Raw genomic sequence first — 26,784 nt, 5'->3', positions numbered from 1 at the left:
GGGCGGGGGGGGTAGGGAGATAGAATAGAAAGATGGAGTCATTGGTATAAATAGATATAAAGTAAGGGATAATGAAATACAAGGTGAGTGAGAGGGATAAAGAGATAGGGAAAGAAATAAAGGGAGTGGTGGGTTTAGAGAGTGAGGGGGGACTTATTAAAGGAGAGATAGGGATATAAGAGGTAGACATAAGCACAAAGAGAGACAGAGATAGGGAGAGAGAAAATAATAAAGAGGGAGAATGGGATGGTGGGAAAGAGAGAGAGGAGGGAAACACTTGAAGAGAAAGAGAGAGAAAGGGATAGAGGGGGGGGGGGGGGAGATATGGAAAAGAGCACGTGCGTGTTATAAAACACACATGTTTTATTAATACATACACATTATTTCCCACAAGGCATAGAGAAAATAGTGATAGGTTGTTTTGTTAAGGCACTCTCTGGTAAAAGGGTCCCAGGTTTAAAAATCTATGGGAAAAAAATCCAACCATACTAAGGGCTTGTGTGGCCCAAGCCGGGTATGATCTATAGGTATATTGATGGCTTAGTTTCCCTTGGTTCGAGACTACTCAAGCTACATGTTAGGCATGGCATTCATCTTAGGAAAAAAATACATCCACATTATTAATTTAAAGAAATATTTGGAGGGAACATCTTTTCCAATTATGTGGTGGATGAGGTGGCCACTTTGGTTTTAGGCTTGGATTGACAAACCTCTTGGTTTGGTTTTAATAAATCAACTATACACCCATTTTGACAAATTCCTAATTTTCAACCGTGACTCTGTATATGCTCTACATGTTAATTTCTAATAAAACTAAACATTTATAGAAATATCTATGTAGATTATATATATTCTTTTTTCAAAAATAAATTATTAATTTTCACTTTTTATTTAATTATTAATTTTTACTTTTTATTTAATTTTTACAGAATCATACCGAAACTAAGACCATTTGTAGCATCGGGTTGGAAATGTGGGCCCAACTAGAAGAACACCAAAATTCCATAGTTATGTTGCTAGAAACAATCCAACAGCTAAATGCTGAGATGTCTCATTTGAGGGTTGATTACGAGAGACTAATGCAAGAGCAGTAATGAATCCTGAAAAGTCTCTCTGATCGTAAAAACCATAGGAACTCCATACCAAGCTTTGGTCATGAAGTCAGGGACAAGGAGCAAAGTCAGAGAGGTGAAAAAATGCTGACAGGGAGCCATACCCAGAGATTAGAAGGAGATAAATGTGAAAATGAGGAGGAATCTTGTAATGCCTCATATCATAGGAAAAACAAGAAATAAAAAACAGAGTTGCAAGGGGAATTCAAGAAAATTATGCCCCCAACATTTTATGGTGAAGTAGAAGAAGTCGTTAAGGCATTGGTAATTAATATGAATAAGTATTTTTAAATTTATGAGTATGAGGATAAATTGAAAGAAATATAAGCAATTTATTAGTTTCAGGGGAAGCTACCCTATGGTGGTAAGAGGCTAAAGCTTTTCATGCAATTGATGAGCAAGAAGTGGCTTGGGGAGAATTTCATAAACATTTTAAGGAAAAATATTTGACTACACGTTTCTATGATTATAAGGCAAGGAATTCCACGACCTATGATTAGGCTAAATTTCTATATACGAATTTGTGACTAAATTCACATATTTACTCAAATGTGTGTCATCCATATGGGAGGAAAAATCCAAGGTGCAACATTTTTTTGAGAACTTTACTAGTGTTTATGAAGGAACACTTGGAATTCTATAATCCTAAGACCATGGGTGAGGCCATTCAGAAGGCACGGATCTGCTATCAGTAGATGAAGTAAAATGAGAAGGTAGTAAGAGTTGGTTAAGTAATAAGGGACAAAAAAATTCCCATAGCACTAAAAGTGCAAAAATCGGAAACACGAGGAATCTATACAAGAACAAGCAAAATAAACCCCATGGGAAAAATCAACAGAAATTCAGATCGCCAAATGAGCCTAAACAGGTAGAAGTGTCGGGTAAACCAAAGGCTAGTCTATCACAAAGGCCTCCATTATAGTTCTAGGATTGCGGGGAGCCTCATTATTACAAAAAATTCCCCCATTGCACCAGAATAAAGCAAATTGCTAATATTCAAGAGGCTTCTACTCTTGGCGAGGTGGTTAGGAGAATACACAAAATCAATGCTTCCTTGGAAGATCATTAAGCTGAATACCAATATACTATGGTTGAGCTTGAAGGTAAATTATTTAACCATGTTGTATTTATTTTGATTGATCCAGGAGAAATCTTATGTTATATCAGTCCCAAGTTAATAGAATTGTGTCATCTATAGACTCATAGATTTAGAAATCCCTAGTTGTTACAGTTGGCCATTGGGGCAAAAAGAAGGGTTTTAGCTAAAGTAGGGAATTCCCCATTGAGATTGCAGGCCGACAAATTAATGTAAACTTAAATGTGCTACCCTTAGGGTCTTATGACATCCTAATTTTTATGGACTGGTTATAAGGACATTAGTCCTTGGTAAACTGCAAGGAAACAGCCATAATTTGTCTTACTAAGGAGGACATCAGAGAATAAATCCACGGAGTAAGGGGACCTGTAAAGTTATGACCAATTATAGCTTCTCAGCAAGGAAAATGTATTAGAAAGATATGAAAGATTTATGTTGTTTAAGTAGGGTATACCAATTCCAAAGTTAAAACAACTACCATAGAAAATCTGCTAGTGATTCAAGATTTTGTTAACGTGTTTTTGGAAGAGATTACGGGGCTACCACCTAATAAAGACATTGAATTTACCATAGAGCTAGTTCTAGGAGATGCCCTTGTGTCAAAATCCCCTTTATCGAACGAGTGTCCCTAAATTAACTTAACTTAAGATGAAACTACAAGAACTACTTGATAAGAGACACATTCTCCCAAGTGTATCACCTTGGGGAGTCCCTGTGTTATTTGTTAGGAAAAAGGATAGTACCATGAGACTCTGTATTGACTACAAACAAATAAACAAGCTAACCATTAAAGAAAAATACATGCTGCCGAGAATTGATGATTTATTTGATCAAGTCAAGGGTTCTACGATATTTTCTATGATCAATTTATGGCTAGGTTATCATCAAAACAGAATAAAGGAAGAACATATTCCTAAAACAACTTTTAGAACTCGTTATGGTCATTATGAGTTTGTGGTGCTACCCTTTGGGCATACTAATGCTCCAACATCCTTTATGAGTCTTATGAATGGTATTTTCCACCCTTATCTTGATAAGTTTGTTTTAATTTTTATTGATTACATACTCATTTATTCAAAGAGTTTGGAGGATCACAAGAAACATATGCAGATAGTCCTGCAAACCTTGCAGGACCGTCAATTATATGCCAAATACAATAAGTGTGACATCTAGAGGGATCATATACAATATATAGGGCACATAATTTCTGCAGAAGGAATAACGGTTGACCCCTAAAAAATCAAAACTATTATGGAATGGCTTGTTCCTACTAATGTGCTAATAATGTTGCTAATATTTGATCCTTTATGGGTCTAGTGGGGTATTACTGATGCTTTATTGAAGGATTTTCTAGAATTTATTATCCTATAGTTTCTTTACAAAAGAAAGGAAGAACTTTCAAATGGACAACATGTTGTCAACATAGTTTTGAACAATTAAAGCATTCACTGACTACAACCCTGCTCTTAAGAATTGTAGATCCTGAGAAGGAATTCATCGTCTGCATAAACACATGCCAAGGAGGTGTGTGGGGAGTACTAATGCAAGAAGGAAAGGTAATTGCTTATGAATCTCAAAAATTGAAAGAGCATGAGGAGAGGTATTCTGCATATGAATTTGAGTTGACTGCAGTGGTACATGCCTTGAAGGTGTGGATACATTATTTATTGGGTAAAAGGTTTATGTTGATGACTCACCATAGTAACTTAACTAGTTTCTTTAAGAAGCCTAACCTTAATGCATGACAAAATAGGTGGAATTCCTTCTTAAATGAATTTGACTTTGACATTAGACATTTAAAAGGAAAAGAAAATCAAGTGGTTGATGCACTAAGTAAAAAATTACATTATATATATGAAATCTCCTATAGTCAACTTGAATTTATTTTTTTTAAACGGATTAAGGAAGCTATAGTTAAAGACCCAGAATATGGGTTTCTATGGAAGCAAGCTAAAAAAGAAAAAAATTATGAAAAATAATCTGAATATGGCATAAACAATGATAATTTAATGAATTTTAGGGGAAGGATTTGTGTTCCTAATCAGGTGGCTGTTAGGCAGTTAAATAATGGATTTATTTCATAGAAGTCCTTATGTTGCTCATCCCGGATATCAGAAATTATTTTCTACCATAAAGAGAGACTATTTTTAGCCCGGAATGAGGAGGAATATTAGTAAATATCTAGTGAAATTCTTGGAGCGTTAGGAGGTTAAATATGAACACCATCACCCCGCTAGTTTGTTCCACTTGTTTCCATTTCAAAGTGGAAATGGGAAGTTATTACTTTAGATTTTATAAAAGGTTTTCCTAAGACCAAAAATAAAAATGATTCAATCATGGTGGTAGTAGATAAACTGAGTAAAGTAGCCCATTCCATCCCTTTTCAATCCACATATAAATTGTACAAATTGTAGACATATTTATCTGGGAAATTTTCAGGTTACATGGTATGCCAAGGGTGATGATTTCCAATAGAGATATGAAGTTTAAATTAGCATTATGAGAAAATATTTTCATAGGACTGGGTACCCAAGTTTAATTTAGTACCGGTTATCACCCACAGACACATGGGCAGACTAAGTGGGTAAACCAGGTACTAGAACATATGTTAAGAATGTTTGTAATGCAACAACCAAATAACTGGGAACACTACATTCATCTAGTTGAATTCTCTTATAAAAACTACTATCGTGAATCATTAAAAATGAGTGATTTCAAAGTCCTATATGTAAGGAAGTGTCGAACACTGGTTAACACGAACAACCCTGAAGATAAGTTACTGCCAGGACCTGACATGCTAGCAGAAATGGAGCAGACCATAAAAAAGGTTCAACAAAACTTAAAAGCTTCCTAAGACAGACAAAAATCATATGCAGATAAGAAAAGGACTTACAGAGAATTCCAGACATGAAACCATGTATATGTTTTAGTGAAACCCAAGAAAAGCACTTTATGGTTGAGTGGCTGTGCCAAACTAGCTCCTCTATATGTAGGTTTTAATCCCATACAGAAATTACCTACATACGAATTCTAAAACATAGAAAATAAATAATGCGAGAGAATAACACATAAAACACATATACACAGAGATTTTCTCCTAGATCCCAAAACCGGGACTACAACTTGATTTTTCATTATGTTCCTTTCAATGTTACAATACATATTTATACATACCGAAGCATCCAATTCCATGGACCAAAAACCATCGCATCTAAAACCATGGACCAAAAACCATCGTGTCCAAAACCATGTGCGAAAACCATGCACAAAACCATAGGTAGGTCCGCCCAACCTAATATAGGGTCCAATTTTTTTTTTTGCCCGAGGTGTTGCCTCAGACCCCATAGAGGGGGGCTGCCTGCCCCCCTCAAACCCCCTATGACCCCCCCGCTACGAAATCGGTGCAACGAAAGGGGGGGGGCTCTGCCACCCCTCTAACCCCCTGGTTAACTACGTGGGCTAGTTATGGAAAGAATATAACACAACCCAACACTGTATTATGGACCCTTCCAAATTTTAGAAAGAATTGGACCCGTTGTATACTAGCTTGCATTACCTAGCAATTTGCAAGTCCATAATGTTTCATGTCTCTTTGTTAAAGAAATATGTATATGACTCTAGACATATTATTAATTGGTACGAGGTGTAGATAAAGATTTAATGATTAATTTACTCTGTTATTTAATAATACTTGTTAAATATTACTGTAAATTAATGACAATCTTATGATGTGGAATAGGTCAAACTAGACAGAGAGTTCCTGGTAGAGCCTCTACATATTATCAATTAGCGAGAAACAATGTTATAGAGGTAAGCTATCTCTGAGGTTAAAGTGCATTGAAGGCACTTTAGCCCGGAAAAGGCCACCTTGGAGGATGAAAGCTTAATGTGGGAAGCATACCCTGACATGTTCCAAGGGCAAGAATAAACACCAAGGACAATGTTTTGCACAAGAAAGGGCTCAGGTGGGGGGGATGTAACACCCCTTGGTCATGTAAATATTTGTTATTTACTTTTACGATGCAAGACTTTGTAAATTCTAGACTATGTGAAGTCTATCAAACAGATTTTAGTAAGGAAAACTTAGATATTTATTTATTTATTTATTTATTTTTATTTTTATTTTATGGAAAGTCAAGGAATTACTAGAAGAGACTCTAAAAAGAGAAATCTTTAGTTTCCAAAGTAGTTATGACATTTATTACCTCCTCCTATAGAGATTGGAAAACATCTCAGTTTGAGGAAAAGGAAAAAAAGAAAGAAAGGAGAGCGTCAAGAAAAGGAGGCAAGTAAAGGAGGGAGGAAAATCTTGAGCAGGACATTGCCAAGGTTAAGTAGGACACTACTTCAGGGTATTCTTGATCTAGACATCAGCTAGTGGAAGCCCTAAAGTTTCAAAGTTTGGGCTAGATCAGGAGTCTTGAGGCCTAGGAATAAACTATTGTTAGTCAACTACTCTGAAAAATAAAGAAGCTTGAGGGGAGATTTGGACGTAATTTCCAATCACACTTGTTGGGTGGAGAAGTCTATTTCTTGGTTTAATTCCCTGGTGGTTTGATATTTTTTAGATAAGTATAAATTGAAAACTTAAACTATCAATGGTTCTATTATGAAAGATATGATGTTCATATATGTAATCTTTTGAGTTGAAAATTATGAATGAAATACTGAGGCTTTAAAGCAATGATAATATATATACATGTGCTTCTCTCTATAGGCAGAACTGCCAGAAAGATAAATCAATAATTTGGAAACGTAATCAATTTATTTCTTGTTCCTTCTTTGCAATTATTGTTAGACTCAGGACTGTTTAAGTATGAAATTTTATACATTTATATCCATGATGTAGAATTCAAATAGACATCACAAGATCGACCCTTATGGAATATGAATAGTACATATAACAACTATCATTACCATTCCTCCACATATGATATAGTGGAATATGCACATAATTTGATGGGTGAATAGTATTCTCGGAGTTCTGGGATGGGAGGAACCGCTCAAAATACTTTAAAAAAAAAAAATTTCTATTGGTAAATTCTAACTATACTGTCACAAGACGAGTATAGGATTGTAGCCACAAACTAGTCTTTATCAGGTAGAGGGAAGGACCTGTAGGGATGGAACCCTACCTTAAAAAATACTAAGGATCAAATGTAAAGCCAAGGTTAGCCATTAGTTCCCATCTAGGTCAACCAAATAACCCCACAAGCAATCCTAGGGTCTTGAGTAATTCATGCAACAACGAAAGGGTTTTGAAAGACAAGAACCCTGTAGTTGACAACAAAATTATTTTACAAAGTATTCTGCATAAGACACAACTAAGAACAATAACCAAGAAACTTAACATAAATTTGAAGAAAAATACTAATAAAAATAACATCCAAATTTTCATTTGATAATAACAACCAAATTTGCATCAACTGTAGTAATAGGAAAGAAACCCTTTTACTAAGTATTTAACTCAAGAAAAATAAAATAATAGTTCTGTAAAAGATTGCCATTATAGTCATGGTCTCACACTTATACTAAGATTTGAAACATAATACATACAATTTAAAGAAATCTTCTATAATTAGAATTCTAGTGCGACATAACATTTTCACTTAAAACATATCTTTGAAAATTAAACAAGAGGGTTTCAAAACCCATAACTTAAAAATGAGGGTAATTGTCCAAAACATTAGGCTCTATCACGTGTTTGGTGACTAATAAAGGAAAAGCTTAAAGGGCACCCATTGAATTGAAGAGAGAGTCACATTGTGAAGAACCCATAAACTTGGAGCACTTCCCATACCTGCGAGGATTCCTTGCTATAGGAATCCTCACCTGCTTCCACAAAAAAGCCCTAAGGAAACAATAAGTTTTTGATAGAAACCCAAAACTTGAAAATTACACAAATAAAGATTCACTTCCATATAATATCTTCATGCAAACCGACCAGTGGGTAGTCATCGCAGAAAAGAGCTGATGGGGTTAGTTGTTATCAAAGGTGCATGATAATCCTGGTTCTACAAATAAACTATGTAATTAGTATCATAAGCAGGCTTGAGAGCCCTACCTACAGAAAGAATAACAATAAAACTTGTAACATCATAGCAAGGGTACCTGGTGTTGGGAAAAGGAGGAGATTGAGCCACTCAAATGAAGAGTAGGGTTGCGTGGTGTTGCAGAGTTGCTCTAGATGAGCAAGGGTTTGAATGAGCCAAAGACCCAACAAGGGTGTGGGGTGGTTACCCCAAAACTACCCTCCATGCTCCTCTATTGTCGGATAATGAGTGAATCCAACAAAGGAGCGATAGCCATCTATTGGCAAAATGAGTTGCCACCTACCACAAACTCTCCAGAACCTCCCTTGTGATAAAATTAAGACCGCTAAATCCAAAGTCTAACTTATCGTGGCGCTGGCATAAGCTCCAGCATTGTGAAAATTAAAATTAATACCCACACTGCATTATGAACTAGGGGTAAGGTCGATACCCTATAAAAAACATCATATCAAAACATTATACATTATGCCAAATATAAACTTTGACAAAGAAAATATAAAAGGAACTTGTATGATGACATGGCCTAACATGTAAGTCAAAGTGTAAATGTATCAAGACTCCATTCACTAATGATGGAATTAGTAGATTAATCAATCAAGAGTGAAAGGTTATTTGATTAAGATTTTTTTTTGAAGTGATGGGTGTTACATTTACTTACCAACAATGTGATTTTCCTTCATTAATGGTGATGAAAGTGTACCCCGTTAAAGACCACCAATAATTAATTCTAAGTCATGTGATTTTCCTTAAATTATAATGAAGAAATGATGTGATTTACTTCAAATAATAATAAATAATAAAAATAAAATGATATAAATATTTTAAAACAATGATGATAAATTAACCTGCATTGATAATTATCCCATTTCTATTAATATTTTAATAACAAAATTATGATAAATTTTCTATAATTTAAAAAAAAATATTTATTACATAAAATTGATAAAACTAATTAATTTAATTAATATATTCACCACTCAAATACTTACTTTTAACCCCCCCACACACACATATATATAATTAATTGAGTACACAATAATATTTAAAAGAAATAGGGCGCACAGTTTCACTTTCGGCTGACACATTGATTGATAACCCGAGCACTCCCACCTCATCCCAATCTTAATGTTGTGTCGGTTTGCGACTCAGCAGTCTTATCTTGACCACCAAATCCCATAAAAACCCAATAGAATCCCATAGATGCGCAATAGATGAAAACCCTAGTGAAACAGCTTCTGGATAAAAGCTATGACATGAAGCCTCGAAAAGGATGGCGCAGCTAGATTCCATTCCATTCCATAGTGTTATCCTCAACTTCATCCTTATCCGTATGGGCTTTGAATTGAAGGTTGAGAAGACAACATCGTCATGAAAAGGGGGCATCGAGACAATTAACTGTCTTTAAATAAGATTTGAATCCTTCAACTTTCGACGTCACAAATCTCATAAAATATTTGCAGTCGGCTATGGCGCTCTCTCTCTTCCATATTATTGGAGAAAAAAGATTTCAGGTCCATGATAATTCCAGATCAGAGTCAAAAATTATAAATATCACGAGCTTCTCCTTCTCGTTTCTCGCTAATGGGGCACTGTCACTGGTAGTGGGTAATTGATATTTTTTAGATGTTTATATGCTTATTTTGCAGATAGATTTGAATCTCGAATCCCTTAGCATATAATATTTCATTTTTACCGTCATTGCTAATTGAGCTGTAGCAGAAGGCTGATTCTGTCATTGACATTTTGAAGAAAAAAATCTCAAAAAAAACATAGCCAATTCAGTTGTAGCTGAAAGCTGAATTTGTCATTGATATTTTGAATAAAAAGAGTCCCAAAAAAAGCCATCGCCAATTTAGCTATGCCAAAAGACTGACTTTGTCATTGATATTTTGAAGAAGAGTAGTAAAAAAAAGTTCTTCGGTAATCATGGATCTGAGTAATTCGATGTTGGGCGGGACTAAAACTATGGAGAATCATCATATTTACAAGTTCTTTGGGTTTCAGCAATCTGGAAGCATTGAGAACTCTGAGAGCATGGAAGAGTTTAATGAGGAGGATATATGGGGTGGTTATACTATTGATCCAGAGACCAAGCCAGTAATTGGTTTTCAAGAAAATGGTTTTAATGGTGTGCCACCATGCAGATCAATGGGAAAAGAGGGAAGTAGTAATAATAGAAAGAGATCTGTGAAGATTCATAATAAGGAATCATGTCATGAAGCAAATAATAATACTAGGGTAACGAGGTATCAGTCTTCTGCACCTGTGAATATACCCGATTGTTCTCAGATGGTATGGGCCGAGAAGAACAGTGAGAAATCCGGGAGAAGTCATGGGATAAGTGATGACGATGGTGTGAAGGATTTTGAAAAGCTGCCACCTCATGAAGTCATTGCCAGACAGCTTGCCCTGAGCGGAATAACTTCGTTTTCTGTGTATGAAGGCGCTGGGAGGACTCTCAAAGGCAGAGATCTCAGCCGGGTCCGAAATGCTGTGTGGATAAGGACTGGTTTTATTGGATGAAAATTCTTGGTCTTTGTATGGCAATGACAATAAATTTTGTAACTTACTTTTTCTCATATAATTTCATTTCATATAATATTGTTTTGTTAGTTCGGTGCGCTGATCTTTTTTTGATTAATTAGTTTGAGTGATTTTTGTTTCATTAATTTCATTTCATATGATATTGTTCTGTTAGTTCGGTGCGCTGATCTGTTTTTATTAATTAGTTAGAGTGATTTTTGTTTTCATTACTTCGATTATAAATTAGCTTAAGGGTTATATACATTTTGGTATATTCCCTTAATTTTATATTTATAAATAATTATATTAGTATTTGTATTATATGTTGTAAAGGAAATGTTGTATGGTAATGGTATAAGAAAAAATAATATATAAGAAAGAAGTCAAAAATTTAGGCAATTTTGTTTCTTTACTCCTGTTTCATTTTTATTATATGTTATGTTTCATGGAGATTTTAACTAGAATATGTTCAAAGTGAAGGATTTATGAAAATGTTCTTCATTAAGATTTTGGAACATTTATAAGTAAATGATTTAAATCAAACATTTCATAACAAAGTAATCTCATATCACCTTAATTCACAATGCAATGGATAATAGTTTTCGTTCATTAGAAATTGGTCTAATTTTATGAGGAAAGCTTAATAAGGAGACTTTAGTAGTAAGCGGAACATTAATAAACTCCCTCGTCATTTGTTATATGATGTTGTTAATTTAGTTACTTGTTGCTTCTTATCCTTATTTCACTCCTCTAAAATGTCCAAACTATAAAAAAATGGTATTATTTGTTCTCTTTGGACCATTGTATTTTATCTAACTCAATCATTTCCATAGCCTCAACTAGGTGCTGTCATTCTCTTTCCATAGTGACTCAATGTTGTCAAATTCATTTCATGAATTTCATTTAATAAATGTTGGTGGAAAACCAATATATTTCACTTTGTAGAAAGAAGCATACATTGGTTGGGGTAAAATTGTATTTCTCTTACCATGTGATGATGCCATTTAAATGTTGAATCTTTCTCACCACTTATGAAATTCCCCATTCTAATTGTTGTTTGACCATGATGATATTGGCATCATAATCCTTGTTCGTGAGAATATCATTTAATAAGTCAATTATACGTGGTACAATCAGTTCCTCACAATTGTGAAATTCCCCATTCTAATTGTTATTTGACCATGATGATATTGGCATCATAATCCTTGTTCATGAGAATATCATTTAAGAAGTCAATGATAAATGGCACAATTGGTTCCTCACAATTATGAAAGTAAAGGGAAAATTCATTCACATTATGTTTGAAAACTTTATACTAAGAGTCTTGATTCATGAAATTTTGTATCCTCTCCTTTTGTTGTTTTAATTTGTGTCATCTCAAAAAAATGTTTCTCCAATAATCTATGTTATTTCTATCTTAGCAGTGACATTGCCATTAGGTTTGCTTGCTTTACATTAAGCACAACTAAGTTTGTAGTTTCAATTGCAAATTTCATGCCTCCATTCCATTTTTGTTATAGAAGGCAAAGATCCCTAAAAACTATAGATGAATCCTCATCATGAAAGCTAGGAGGTAGCTCATTAATCATCTATTCATCCAAGGTGTCATCTCCATGTTATTGCTACCTTCACTAGTGATGCCTAAGCCTCATGTTAATACATTATTCCTGTACATGGAAAACATGTGGGTACTTTTGTTTAAGGTTGATGTATATTGGCATATTGAGCCTACATTATGGTGAAAAATTTCGTATGCTAGAAATCACTAGAGAACATTTAGAACCAATCTACCTCCTATTCTATGTATATATAAATCCATATATGTTTGTTCCTCTTAGGATGTTTTAGATCTGGGTGAGGGAATCCACATAAGCAAACATGAGATCATGGCTAGGGGATTTTCAGAGGAAAAACAATATGCACTATGTAAACTCTTTCTTCTTGGAACCTAGGCAAATTTTTTGGATATATATATATATATATATATTTAGGGAGAACCAGTTAAAATTAGAGTTGGTTAAATGGAGGTTGTATCAAGCCTCATGACGAGCATCACCCAACCATACTTGAAGCTTCTTTCTTTCTAGAGATCCACTCAATTTCATCATTTTAATATCAACATTAATAGTTTCCTCCATAGTTAAATTCAGAGTCTCTGCAATGGAAGCCTACAACTATTCAATTTCAAAGTTCCCACAAACTATAAACCAAATGATGAAATAAAAAAACAACTAACCTCCTTTTGTAGGTATTGTAGATTATTTTAAGAAAGAAAGTTTTTCCCACACCCCCGCTACCAGATACACCAATTACATGAGCTTTGTGACGAGCATCGCCTAACCATCATCATCATCATAGGTTGTAGCGAGTGGATTGTTTCTTTTAGAATCTATATTTAATTTCATTTCATGTCAGCCTATTCTTTACTTCTAGATAGGATATAATTAGGCTATATTTCATATTGCACACTTGCATTGCATTATTAGTTGCATTCATTTTTAACTCAACAATCCTAGATTATGGTAATTGGTCTGTAACCAATGGGCTTGCCATTTCAATAGTTGGGCCTTTTTCCCAATAACCCTATGAAGTTGACAAGGAACATTTTCCCATGTCAACAAGACCATAGAATAAAATAAAAGCCTTGAGATATAAATCTTTTAAGATAATGGATAAAGTAAGAAATATCACTTACAGAGTACATGCCCCATGTTATATGTGCATTTACTTGGTAATAAATGTATATAAGATAGTATAAGTTTATTAATGTCCACCAAATGACTAAACTATGAAATGAGATTGTTTAGTACATGAGTGGCAACATAAAATGGAAGTTTTGTCTCACTGTCAAGGGTGAAACTTTGTGTCGGTACAACAAGGAGAAAATTAGTGAGACTACAGTGATCAAGGTTCGGTATAATCACAAGAAGGATATCTCTCTGTCAAGGAGGTAGATGATTTGGAGAAGGTGCAAATACTTTATGGCCATAGCGAGAAGCTTGCCATTGCTTTTGGTTATCAACATATGCCTAGATCAGCTATCCAAATTACCAAGAACCTTCATGTTTGTGGGTGCTTCCACAATGCACAAAGCACATTCTAATGATAACCAAGAAGGAAATTGTTGTGAGTGATGCAAATTGTTTCCATTGTTTCTCGAATGGACTCTGCTCTTGCATTGATATTGTAACACTAATTGAAAACCATTTTATATAAAACTACGTGACTGCAAGCATAAGCAATTACTTTCCTTTTGTGACAAGCATGTGTTTGATAGAGAAAAATGGACTAAGGAAAAAGAAGAGGGGATTAATAAAAGATTTGATGTGTATTAGTTTCTGTTTAGTGTATCTAGGGTGCATACATAGTACAAACCTAGATAGTCAATGATATTTTCATAAGACATACAGAATTTCTACCTGACTCATTTCTTCATATCGGCCAAATTTTACAAAAAATGTTGAATAGGGGTTACACTGAGTATAGTATTGCTAGCAATTTGCATAATGCAGTGTTGTTGGGTGGTATGCAAATGGTGACACATCATGTGATCATATGACATTGACATAGATGGTATTTCGGGCATAGTTATTTAAGGTTGTGTTTAGAAGATTTCAAGAGAAGCTATGCATGACAAATTCTACCCACCTTAACATAATTCACCCAAAAAATACAAAATTTATCTAAGAGGTTGATTTATCTTAGACAATGTGATTTTTATATGACAAGGCATGCATTGGGCTTAATATTGTAAAATATCTCATAACCTTTTCCAATATACTATAAATCAAGGCCAAGGAACACTAACATAGGGAATAATAAACATGAGTAGAAGCTAGGACATCCATATAAATTTGATGTCTAACTACTGAGAACATATGCTTCATAATCGATTTTGTCACATTTTTCTAATTTCATTGAATTAGAACTTGCCACAAATCTTTTGTCGATGTCTAAAAAGAAAGGGATACCTAGAAATTTAAAGATCTACCTAAATTGAATCTACAACCAACTTACATTAACTAATTTAGAAGCTCATTACCATTGTTTATATGACATAGTTTTGGTCCATGGAATTTTCAAACCCTAAGGATATATGAAAGATATCTAGGAATTTCATCACATTTTTTAAACACTCAATCTCTTTTTTCTTGTGAGCAAGAGGGATCATCTGCAAAGTGAGCATGACTTAGGTCATTGACAATTGGCCCAAGAAATAGATATTTGTTCACCTTTCATTGTGAACTTTCCAATCTAACAAGTATCCAAGAGCCTTTATTGAGAAAGACCATGACCCAGAAAATTGGAACAAAACAACCCAATTTTAAATAAAATAGTTCATTATTATTTTTTCAAAATGATCATAATGAGAATTGTGGATTCTTAAAATGACAAATTGTTAAAAAGAAACAAGAAGCACAATTGATATGCAAATCTTATATGACTTCTAGACATGCTTGAAATCTTTATGCCACTTAAAAAATATTTTAATACCATTTAATAAGTTTTGTGTCAAATTTATTAAATAAACAATTATAGGAATAATATATAGAGGGGTAATCCATTTCTGTCTAAATTAGTAGGGCAGGAGTGCTTACTAATTTGGTAAGAATAAACTTGGGCCCTAAAAATAAATCTCTCGAGACATAATGTGGAGCTTCAACATATGAAACAAAACACTAAAATAAGAAGACAACATTGTTTGATTGAACTTCAAAGATAAACATTATCAATAACTTGTCATTAACTTCCAAATGAGTAGAAACATCTTTGAAAGAAACACTAATCATTATTATAAACTTTCTTCAAATATTAAATATTATATTTTAGATTCAATAAAGTCTATCCTTAAAGTAAATATGATCACCCTAAAATTTTCTCCAAATATTAAGTATATTGTATCCTAGCATTGTTTAAAAAAAAAACTTATTTAATCCTATCGAAACGTCATTAAAAATCTATCAATACTAAAGAAAAATTGTAATCAAAATTCTTCACCTAATGCATTTCCTCTTAATTAGGAATCAGAGTTCTTAAAAGAATAATCTCATAAAAAGAAAGCCACTTTGACAGAAAATAATCACCAAGGATTACACATTTGAAATTTGTAAGAAACATTAACTAATCCATCATATGGCTTGGGAATATATTTGGTAATACCTCTAGTCAAAGCACCACCAAATATAGCCTCTTCCTCGAATTTCAATATATCCTCTTTGATAGAATACTGAAATTTTATAAGATGACATGAAGCAATATAATGGCTATGAAATTCATAGTAATTTATGAGCTCGCTTCAGAAAAAATTTATAAGATTTATATCGCCAAATATAGACTCTTCATAAAGTTCTAGTAGACCATTTATAATTAGAACAAAATTAGTTCGATAAACCCCCAGAGGAATACCATCGACACCAAGAAATTGCCTTTCTTTGAAACCAAAATTTTCCTGCTAACCTACTCCCTCTTCCAGAGAAAGAGAGTCAAACAATGTCTTCAAATGAAAAGACTATCATTTGGAAGAAAGTGACTCTAGACATTGGAGCATATATGTCTTCAGCTGACAAATACTGCCACCTTTTTGGTGTTTTTGGATGCAATTAGGATATACTAATCTTGTAACATTGTTAATTAAATTGTGTTTTCAAATGTCCAATGGATAGATTCAACAACTTACGACTATAATTTTCCCAATTTCTAACTTAATTTCAAATAAAATCAACTGAAAATCCAACCTAAGAAAAGGGAAAAAAAGACCTCTTTAGACTACTGCCTATTTTATATTGAGAGTTAATGAATGATTCCTCAGCTCAAAAGATTTGATAGACCCCCTTTGGTGCTCATTCTTAAGCACTAAGTCAAGTTCTTACTCTCCACCCATTTCAAATATCCATTTGAAATGTCCTTAAATTAGCATTAGCTCCATTGTGGTGGTTGTCCTCAACTTCCCCTTATGAGGGTTATTTTGCAAAGAACTCTACACCATATAAAACAAATTATTTTCCTTCTATGCATTATGCATAGAGCAATGCTTATTTCTTAGAAATGTCCAGTAAAAGTTCTAGTAGCATTAAAAACTCCATATTATTGAGCTATAATCAGATGAAAAAGTTCATATTAGGTGTCACTGTTAATTAAAATAAATTTATAACTGATTTATGTCTTTATTCAGGTTCCTGTTAAGGAAATCAAGTTTAGATAATAGTGATCTATAATAATTAGTGTGTTTGGGAGCATCTTGAAGTACCATGTTATCTTTTTCTATAATCTCCACATAAATATTTTATTTTTAATTTCCTCTAGATTTTGTTGAGTGGAAAAACAATCTTAAGAGAGCTTTCACCTAAAATTAACTTGGTCATCAATGGTCAGCTCAGACCTATCACTGACATGCTTATGATTGTAATTGTGCTTTCACAACTTTTTCAGAATATACACCCCCTACTCACCACTTCTAGGCAGAAGGTCACTGAATTGAATGGTGCTAAAGGTAAATAAGAGGAAGCCAGTTCAAAAAACATTTGTTTGAAATATTTTCCACCATTAAAGGATGGTGCAAAAAATCAGCCCATAAGAATATTCAACCTTATTTCTATGAATAATGCATTAGCATTGCCTCAAACTGATGAAGAAAATTCACAACATAACTTTAAGTTAATATGAATAAACATTGCAAGAAAATTTCAGCCTTATTTTTGTGAACAATGCTTTAGCATTGCCTCAAACTGATGAAGAAAACTCAGAACATAACAACTTTAACTTAATCCTAAGAAACATTGCAGAAAAAAGGGCATAAATATACACTATTTCAAGCTAAGCGAACAACCACAAACATATGTTTCATGTTGGCCCAACTAAACAAATGAAAATAGCTAGCATCCATTGTATATCATATTCATTTGTGATATACAAAATAAATAGAATGAACAAGAAGTAGAGGACATAGAAGATAAACAAACAATCATGACTTTGTAGGCTCCGATACATCCTAAACTATGTTACAACAGAGAGCTTGAGTTGTGCTTGTCTTGGGGATCTTGGAACGCTTGTATGGTCCTATCAAAATAAAATGACATATTATTCTTATAACGATGGGAAAAGTAGCAATAGTCTCCTAAATCTCATATCTGGTTTTGTACACAGAAGAAATTGGAGAAACAAAATTAGGTATGGTTGGTCAAGCAATGAATGTGGTAATAGAGGTAGTCATTGAGGAAATGATGGACTAGACATCCTCAAATTGCTCAACATCAATACTAGATATACAAGTGGAAGTGGAAGGAGCAAGGGTGAATAATAGAATTTCTTGATTGAGATGTACCCATTCATTGTAGTATGGGAGATGAACAAAGATGACAGAATCCTAACGTATATATGAGGTAACATATGTCCATTTCTCTCATAAGAGGCCACATACACATTAAGTTCCTGCACACACCAAATAAACGAGGTCATCAACATTGGGAGGAAGAGAATTGCCAAGAAGTGTAACGATTGAGTTAGGTTGCTTTTCAATCACCTTGAGGGACTCAAACAAGGTGCCACCTAATGTAACTCCTAGGAAAACGTTGAACACGATAAAGTAAAAATACTTTCCAGAGGAAGCTCTCACTACATGGCTTTCTGAAGGAATCCCTTCAGCCTTGGAGAGAATCATGAGAATTGTGGGCAAGAAAGCCAGAAAGACAAGCAGAGCAAGTTGAGGCAAGTAAGCTTCAAGGATGCTTTTAAGTGCTTTTTTATCCACAACCGATTTCAGAAAAGGAAGAAGTTTTCTTAGATTATCAAGGGTTGTAAGTGTAGAGATAAAGGTGATGGGAATCATGTAGAAAAAAACATTTAGAAACACAATAATGTATACAATATTCTCTTGAATCATCCTCTGATAGAAGGGCATGGAAAGGTTTTCCACAGTATTTGACGAGGCTCAGGAGCAGCCATTACAGTCCATCTATCTACAAACAATGAATTCACAACCTGAGATGTAGTTGCTGCAGTAGGCCTACTGTTGAAAATTATAAAGGTTGCTGAGGTAAAGCATATGAGTAGGTTTTAAGGTTCTCATCTTTAGTGGATGGAAAATTTGTTAGAACCATTTACTTTGAGAGTTAATATTTCTATCATATCTTAAGAGATTCGAACAATTAGATGAATCATATAAAAAATGAGGCTTCCAAACACATTAAGGAAATGCTAAAAGGGAGTTGGGTTTGATTGCAATCAAGTGGCTAGGCTAATACAAGAATTGTATTTATAGTTGGACTTGACATATTTCTTCTTAGGGTATTTGAAAAAGATTACCAGATCAATTGCCATCTCAATCCTACTAATCATGCCATAAATATATTGACAACGAAAAGACATAAGCAACTCCATATCAATCCTATCAATTCTACCAAGAATATATTTACAATCAACCTAGAGCAGGTTGCAAATTCAACTAATCATTTAACAAAAAAATACTTTTTAAGTGAACAATAATCATGTAGTATACACAGTGAATATATATTTATTGTTTGTTTCCATCCCATGTCCAAACGATGTCTTTGAGGTTGAGTTTTAGATCCTGACTATAGAACTTACTCTATTCCAGCGAATCCCCTCTGGTCTTCCAAAGCTCCACCACGAAGAGTGAGGGAGTGACTTCAAAATATCAACATCAATAGAAAAATACCCCTTTTGGCCCTACTTCGACCCTTGCAACTTCACCTTATAGTCCTTAGACTTCTTGAAACTGAACCAGGAAAGACTTGCAATCTCCTCCAGCTTCGACATTATGCTCGACACCAGCTGAGTTGAAGTGAACCTCGACTCCTCCTGCTTCACCACATCATCATTGAACAACCCCGAGAGAATGAACCCCAACGAGAGGGAAATTATTGCGAAGGCGTTCAAGTAGGTCAGCTTGGGGGATGGGAAGGCCAAGTCAACATCTTCCAGCTATTCGACATCGACATCATTGTCGGTGTATGGGTGCTTGAAGCCTCGTTAGAACCAAGAAACATCCTTGAGCCACGGAACAAATATATTGACAACGAAAGGAAAAAAGAAGCTCCATCTCAATCTTATAAATTCTACTAGGAATATATTTACAATCAACCTAGAGAAGGCTATAGATTCAGGCAACCATTTAACTCAAAAATACTTTTAAAGTGAACAATCATTCTGTAATATACACAGTGAATATATATTTATTGTTTGTTGCCATCCCATGTCCAGATGATTTCTTTGAGGCCGAGCTTTAAATCCTGTCTATAGAACTTACTCTATTCTAGCGAATCCCCTCTAGTCTTCCAAAGATCCACCAAGAAGAGAGAGGGCATGACTTTGAAAATCTCGACGTCAATGGACAAATGCCCCTTTCGCCCCTACTCTGATCCCTGCAACTTCACCTTACAGTCCTTAGACTTCTTGAAACTGAACCAGGAAAGACTAGAAATATCCTCCAAATTTGACATTATGCTCGATTCCGGCTAAGTTGAAGTGAACCTCGACTCCTCCTGCTTCACCACATCATCCTTGAACAACCCTGAGAGATTGAACCCCGCGAGAGGGAAATTATGTCAAATGCATTCAGGTAGGTTGGCTTGGGGGCAAGGAAGGCCGAGTCAACATCTTCCAGTTGTACATTAGTGACATCATTGTCGGCCTATGGGCACTTGAAGCCTCGGGGGAACCAAGAAACCTCCATGAGATGTGAAACAAATATATTGACAACGAAAGGAAAAAAGAAGCTTCGTCTCAATCATATCAATTTCGTCAGGAATATATTTACAATCAACCTATAGTAGGTTGCAGATTCAAGCAATCATTTGACTCAAAAATAATTTTAAAGTGAACAATCATTATGTAACATACATAGTGAATATATATTTATTTTTTGTTGCCATCCCATGTCCAAACGATGTCTTTGAGGCCGAGCTTTAGATCCCGACTATAGAACTTACTCTATTCCAGTGAATCCCCTGCAGTCTCCTGAAGCTCCACCAAAAAGAGTGAGGGCGTGACTTCGAAAATCTCAACGTTAATGTACAAATGCCCCTTTCGCCCCTGTTGCGACCCTTGCCTTAGACTTCTTGAAATTGAATCGGGGAATACTTGCAATATCCTCTTGCTTCGACATTATGCTCGACGCTGGCTGAGTTGAATTGAACCTCGACTCCTCTTGCTTCACCACATCATCCTTGAAAAGCCCTGAGAGATTGAACCCTAGTGAGAGGGAAATTATGTCGAAGGCATTTAGGTAGGTCAGCTTGGGGGTGGGGAAGGATGAGTCAACATCTTCTAGCTATTTGACATTGACATCATTGTCGACGTGCAGGCTCTTGAAGCCCTGATGGAACCAAGAAACCTCCATGAGCTACGGAACGATGATCTTCGTTAGAGGGTTAGGGTCCAGCCATCAAATAAATAGACGTTGGACTTGAGAAGAAAATCATGGAGATGGACAAAGCTGATAGAATCCTAGTGTGCATATGAGGCCACATATGCCCATTGCTCTTATAAGAGTTGACATACACATTAAGTGCCTTCACACACCAAATAAATGAGTTCATTAGCTTAAACAACACCTCAAACTTTCTGTTTTTACCTTTTAGCAATGCATATATGAACCTCAACCCATTCCTTAGCTTCTCTTATTATCACAAGTCTAGTTCATATAGAATCTGGGGGCACCAATTTCCATTTGTTAAAAATAAATAAAGATGTGAGACATAGAGAGAGTCATCTGATTCCAACGCACAAACAATCCCAAAAGGATCACGAACAGTATGACCCCGCAGGACCAGATGTTAGCCTTGGCTCCGTGTTAGACCTTCTTGGTAATCACCTCTAGCGAAATGTACATTGCCGTGCCACATGTCATGTGGAGAAGGTCATCCCATCTGAACTACTCCGACAACGTGCTGAGCCCGAAGTTGGTGACCTTCATATCACCATTTTTGTCTAATAACAGGTTCCCTGGCTTCAAATCTCGGTGATACACACCCTGACTATGGTAAAAATCCACCACACTAATCAACTACTGAAAATAATTTTTGGCTTCCTCTTCCTTCAATTTCCCCTTTTCGACAACCCGATTGAAGAGCTCATTGCCCTTCACATACTCCATGAAAAATTAAATCTTGGACTTGCTCACCATGAATTGGTAGAGACAAACGATGTTGGGGTGTCAAACCATTCTCATAACTGAGATTTCCCATTTAATCTGCTCAATCATGCCAACCTTGAGGATCTTTTCTTTATCCATGACTTTAATGGTGACGCTCTCACCATCTTCAGGTTCTTAGCACAGTAGACCTTGGCGCATGTCCCTTTCCCTAGCATGCGCCCTAATTCCTACCTCCCCATCAAAATATTGGGCTTCATGTCCATGGTCTGTGCCAACAAGCACAAGGCCAAAAGGATAACAAAATATGGGTGCCTTTTAGCTACCCTTCATCCCTCCTTTATTTATTGGGCTTGTGCAATTTCTAATTCTAGACATTTCTCTCTGACATGCACTCCATTCCAAGAGTACAGAGTGCTTCTGCTGATGCTCTGCCTTTGCTCTTTGCATAGGATTTGTGCTAGAACTGGGTGATCCACAACTTGCCCAATCTACAAGCTCATCTTACAACATCATCTGTATATGCCCAATATTTCTGTGAATATATACACAACAGAGAATACAGAATTGACATTGTGCGATGGCGTCTAGGGAACCGTGGCTTAACATTATGACCTCATGATTTGGGGTGTAGATTCAGATATTAAGGGCCTGCTTCGACTATCCAGATGCGGTGATCATCACCCCATTTTGCGAGCAATCCAAGATCAAAGACGACATCTTTATATATGCATTGGAATCAAATGCTAGTCTACAACGAATTCATAACTACTTTCCCCCGATCGAATGGTTGAGCCCTTCTCAGTCGTCTAACATATAATCTTACAGCGCACAACGATGACAGGTGGGCAAGAAGGGAGTTGATTTCAAAGAGAAATGCCTTACGATGTAATAAATATATTTTTCTCACAAAAAAACATTTAATGTTATTCATATAAAATCAAATGATTATACTATATTATAATATTATTTAAATATTATAATAATAGTTTAATGTTATTCATATAAAATCAAATAATTATACTATATTATATTATTATAATAATATTTTAATTTGAAAGGTTATAATTAAATTGAATATTAAATTTGTATGTAAGACATTATTTGTGGAATAAAGAATTATTTTGTTTTAATTATTTGATTATTAAAATTTAAAAAACATAAACACTCTATTTATAAATGTAGATGACTATCTATAAATGTAAATATATCTTTCTAAGAAAAAACACACTTTTTACATACTATTATTTTTAATTTTAATTATTTATTTTATTTATTACACATATTTTATAAATTATTTTAAAATATTTTATTTAATTCAAATTTTATCGATTCAAAATTATATAAAATTTTCAATTTAGGTAGTTATTTAATATTTGAAAAATATAAAATAAAGTGTAAATATACAAACATATACACATAGATACACTATTTTCCAAATTTAATTTGTTTTTTTAATATTTCAACCATAAATAAAGAATGAAGATAAAACTAGAGATTAATTTAACATATTATGCCACCCTACAATCCTTTATAATTATCATCTTCTTTGTCTCTCTTTTTTTAAATTAAATCAGGTTTAAGTCTTCATCCTTAAAATAATCTACCTCTGGAAATAATTTCCACTGTCAATTTAATATTTGAAATTTAAAGTCGATAAAAACTAAACTTTAGACAAAGCAACTAATTTATATTTTAAAAATATTATTTTGATTTTTTAATATATGTTAATCATTATTAATTATATAATAATTATTTAATCTTGTTTTAATTTAATCATTAAGTTTTATTTTTTTTTAAGTAAAATAACTTACCTCACGGGACCTTAAAATTTGTTTTAAATATTTCTAATAAACCTCATAAAATTTATGGTAAATATTTTGATAGGTAAAGCTTTACAGATAATGATGTTTGACACTTAGACACTTTGTTATTACATTTATCTGGAGAATATGGTAATACGTTTGTAATATAGAACTAAACTTTGTAGGGCAAGAATGAACATTTGGCACTTACATAGTTTGGTGATCATATTTATGTGGAGACCGTAATTCAATATAAAGGCGTTTGAGATGACATGATTATCCTATTCAAAGTATACGAGTTTTTTTTTTATTATTAATATTATTATTTTAAATTATTTTAATTTCTTGTTTCATTATGGGCTGTAATATTCTTTTCATGGTCAAAGTGCGTTGATTTCACATTAATTTGTTAAGTTTTTGTAATTTTAAGTTAAGTTTTGGGAAAATGTTGAATATTCTTATTTTATGGTAAATTAAAAAAAGAAATTAATGGAAAATCTTGTTTATAATTTTCTATTGGTTGAGCAAGCCGTGATGGGACATAGTTCCAAGTGATTTATTTTTGGTATTTGTACAAATCATTTTAAAATAAAACAAAAGAATATAATCTTTTGAGTGGTCATTCCATACGCGAGTGCTCTCACATTGTCATGCCTGACATTGTTATTGCTCTACCTAATGATGCCAAAACTGATAGAGTTGTAGGTCCCTTACATAGGCAAGGGGGTGACTCGATAACATTGATACATTCTGTGGAGGTGCGAAGGAGCCCCCACTCTTAGAGCTCCTTTGCACCTCTACTCTCCAAACAATGTATTGATGTTTTAGGTCGTAAATGCTCAAATTCATTAGTATAATTCCATCATCAAAGTACTAGAACCTATGTTGGCAATAGTCTTAGTGTCAGTGAAACAAAGTCAACTATGGAAGAAAAGTAAGAAAACCAGGCGCATCGACTTCTCCTTTCTATTATAGAATAAAAATGTTTGATATCCAAAGCATTGGAGCTTAATATGTAAACAAATGTAGAAAAAATAACCTAATTTTCAGAGAAGGCAAAAGAGAAAACAACAACATTGGTTTGCCATTTCAAATACTCAACAATGGCGTAATAACTCTCCTCGGCATCTGCATTGCCATTTTGGAGGAAGTTCACTATGGGGAGATCCTTCACACTCCACACAATGAACTTCCTCTAAACCGCTGATCAAATTCCGCAACCCCTATTCTAAAAATGTATCATGGGCTCTATGGTGTAGTGTTGGCTTTCACAACTTGATTCTAGCAAACATACATTTGTGATGTGTAAAAATATGCAATGAAGTGATATACAATGCATGATGGAAGGCACACAATTATTTTTTAATGGCGTTGACTTCTCGAAGTTTCTTGGGCCTTGTGGAATTTTCAAAGTCCATTAACTAGTTATTTTTATGTATCAAGTTAATTAATTTTGTGGATCCAATTAAGTTTGATTGTTTGCTTACTAATCCGATGGATCAAAATAGTGCTCAAAATTGAATGTGTGTGACAGAGCTCAAAACTTGTATGATTAGAAAGATCTCGACTATCTGAATCCAACACAACCTATTTCATTCAAATCCAACATCAGATGCTCGCGAAATCACTTTCTGGTCGATTTGAGAAAAAATTATTTTTTTTTGGAAAAAGGGTTGTAGGTACACCTAGTTAGCAGTCCATATGCTGACTGGGAATTTGACTGGGTTGACTATGTATTTTGGTGGGCCTATGAATGACTACCACTTGTCATTGTTTGATTAGTTGTGGCATGGTGAACTTTTATTAGTTTATGGTTTTGTTGTCGTTGCCCAATGAGGGAGTGCCACATGGGCCAACAAATGGCTACCACGTGGCCTCCTCATGGCCGACCAAAGTTTGTATGGAGGCTGAACAAAACCCATGGGGTTCAAAACCGAGACCTCACACCTATTAACCAAGGCTCACACCAATGCACCAAATATGTTTCTTATTAAAACATTGTTTTAAAAACATATTTAAAGTTGTTATATGTGCCATTTGGGGGAGGCATTGGGCTAAGCCTTAGTTGTTGGCCACCGCTGCGCCGTAGGACCACGAGTGAGGGACCAAGGGCTAGGGCCTAGCCCAGCCCTCACGACCTTTGCACAGTCATATTCTCACAATGCATGACCGAGTGCAAAAGAGTTAGGGGCCAGCCCCAAGCCCTATGGGGCCACAATGTGACCAACATTGCATCAATGGAGGGAGCCAACCCATGAGGGGGCCAACGCATGGTCACCTACGCTGCATAGAACCAAGGCCGTGCACCATAGGTGGGGGCTAGACAGAGCCCAAAATATTCGGCCCTCTATGCGGTCGTATGGTACCACGTGACTAGGAATTTCAGGACTGGGGGCTTAATGGTGCCCTTACTGGTCCTACAAATTTTCCCACCGAGAGGGAATTGTCTCAGGTTTAGTGCACTGCTTCTGTGCTTGGCACGCTCAAGCCAGGTTGAGGTCGAATTGGAAGATGGTTAGTTGTATAATTTGGGAAAATGAAGAAACACGCATAACTTTCTTAGGTTTTGGCCAAATGAGGTGCAGAATGAACCAAAATAAGGGTTTTTGATAGTGCTGTATCCATTGGAGACATCATTTATAAGCTGTGTAAAGCATGTACAAACACTTTTGAGCATTATTAATGAAAGAGGCTTTGCATTGCAAGCTGGATCAGGAGATGTAGCCCAAGAGATGGGTGAACTCCTTTATCATGCTTTGTGTTATGTGTTTCATATATGCTGGTTTTGTCTCTCTTTGGCTGTAAATTTTGGTTTACATTTACTTGTTTATGTGTTTAGTAAACTGATCCTTTACCCAAAACACATATAATTGTTAAAAATATTCAAGTTTATGCATTTAGATCATTTTGGTATCAAAGAAATGAGTTATTGTGAAGATTTGATTTGTTTGCAAGTGTTTTTATGATGCTTATAATCCCGTGGTTCATCCAAAAGTGGAAAATTTGAAAACAGAGAATGTCAACCTCCTTGTTGCAATACTCTATTAGGTCCATAACATCATTTAGAAAATCCTTAAGCTTTGTT

At 34.7% G+C, this 26,784-nt stretch overlaps 1 protein-coding gene and 1 pseudogene across 1 annotated transcript; one reads left to right on the top strand and one right to left on the bottom strand.

Moving 5' to 3' along the window:
- The first annotated feature begins 9,600 nt into the window (after nt 1-9,600).
- Nucleotides 9,601-10,873, top strand: LOC149226244 (uncharacterized). The gene has a single exon (XM_089375246.1). The coding sequence runs from the start codon at nt 10,188-10,190 to the stop codon at nt 10,782-10,784; it is 597 nt and encodes a 198-aa protein (XP_089231372.1). The 5' UTR covers nt 9,601-10,187; the 3' UTR covers nt 10,785-10,873.
- Nucleotides 10,874-18,204: 7,331 nt separating this feature from the next.
- LOC149226243 (CSC1-like protein ERD4 pseudogene) lies at nt 18,205-18,609 on the bottom strand (annotated as a pseudogene).
- Nucleotides 18,610-26,784: the final 8,175 nt, after the last annotated feature.

The sequence above is a fragment of the Pinus tabuliformis genome, chromosome J, assembly GCF_031772625.1.
Source record: "Pinus tabuliformis cultivar Carrire ecotype Pingquan chromosome J, CPIR1, whole genome shotgun sequence".
NCBI lineage: Eukaryota > Viridiplantae > Streptophyta > Pinopsida > Pinales > Pinaceae > Pinus > Pinus tabuliformis.
Note: the sequence above shows the minus strand (reverse complement) of the source record. Positions and strands in the feature narration are given on the sequence as shown.

Coding starts and splice junctions, on each gene's coding strand:
- LOC149226244 (XM_089375246.1), top strand. CDS start 10,188: ATGGATCTGAGTAATTCGATGTTGGGCGGGACTAAAACTATGGAGAAT.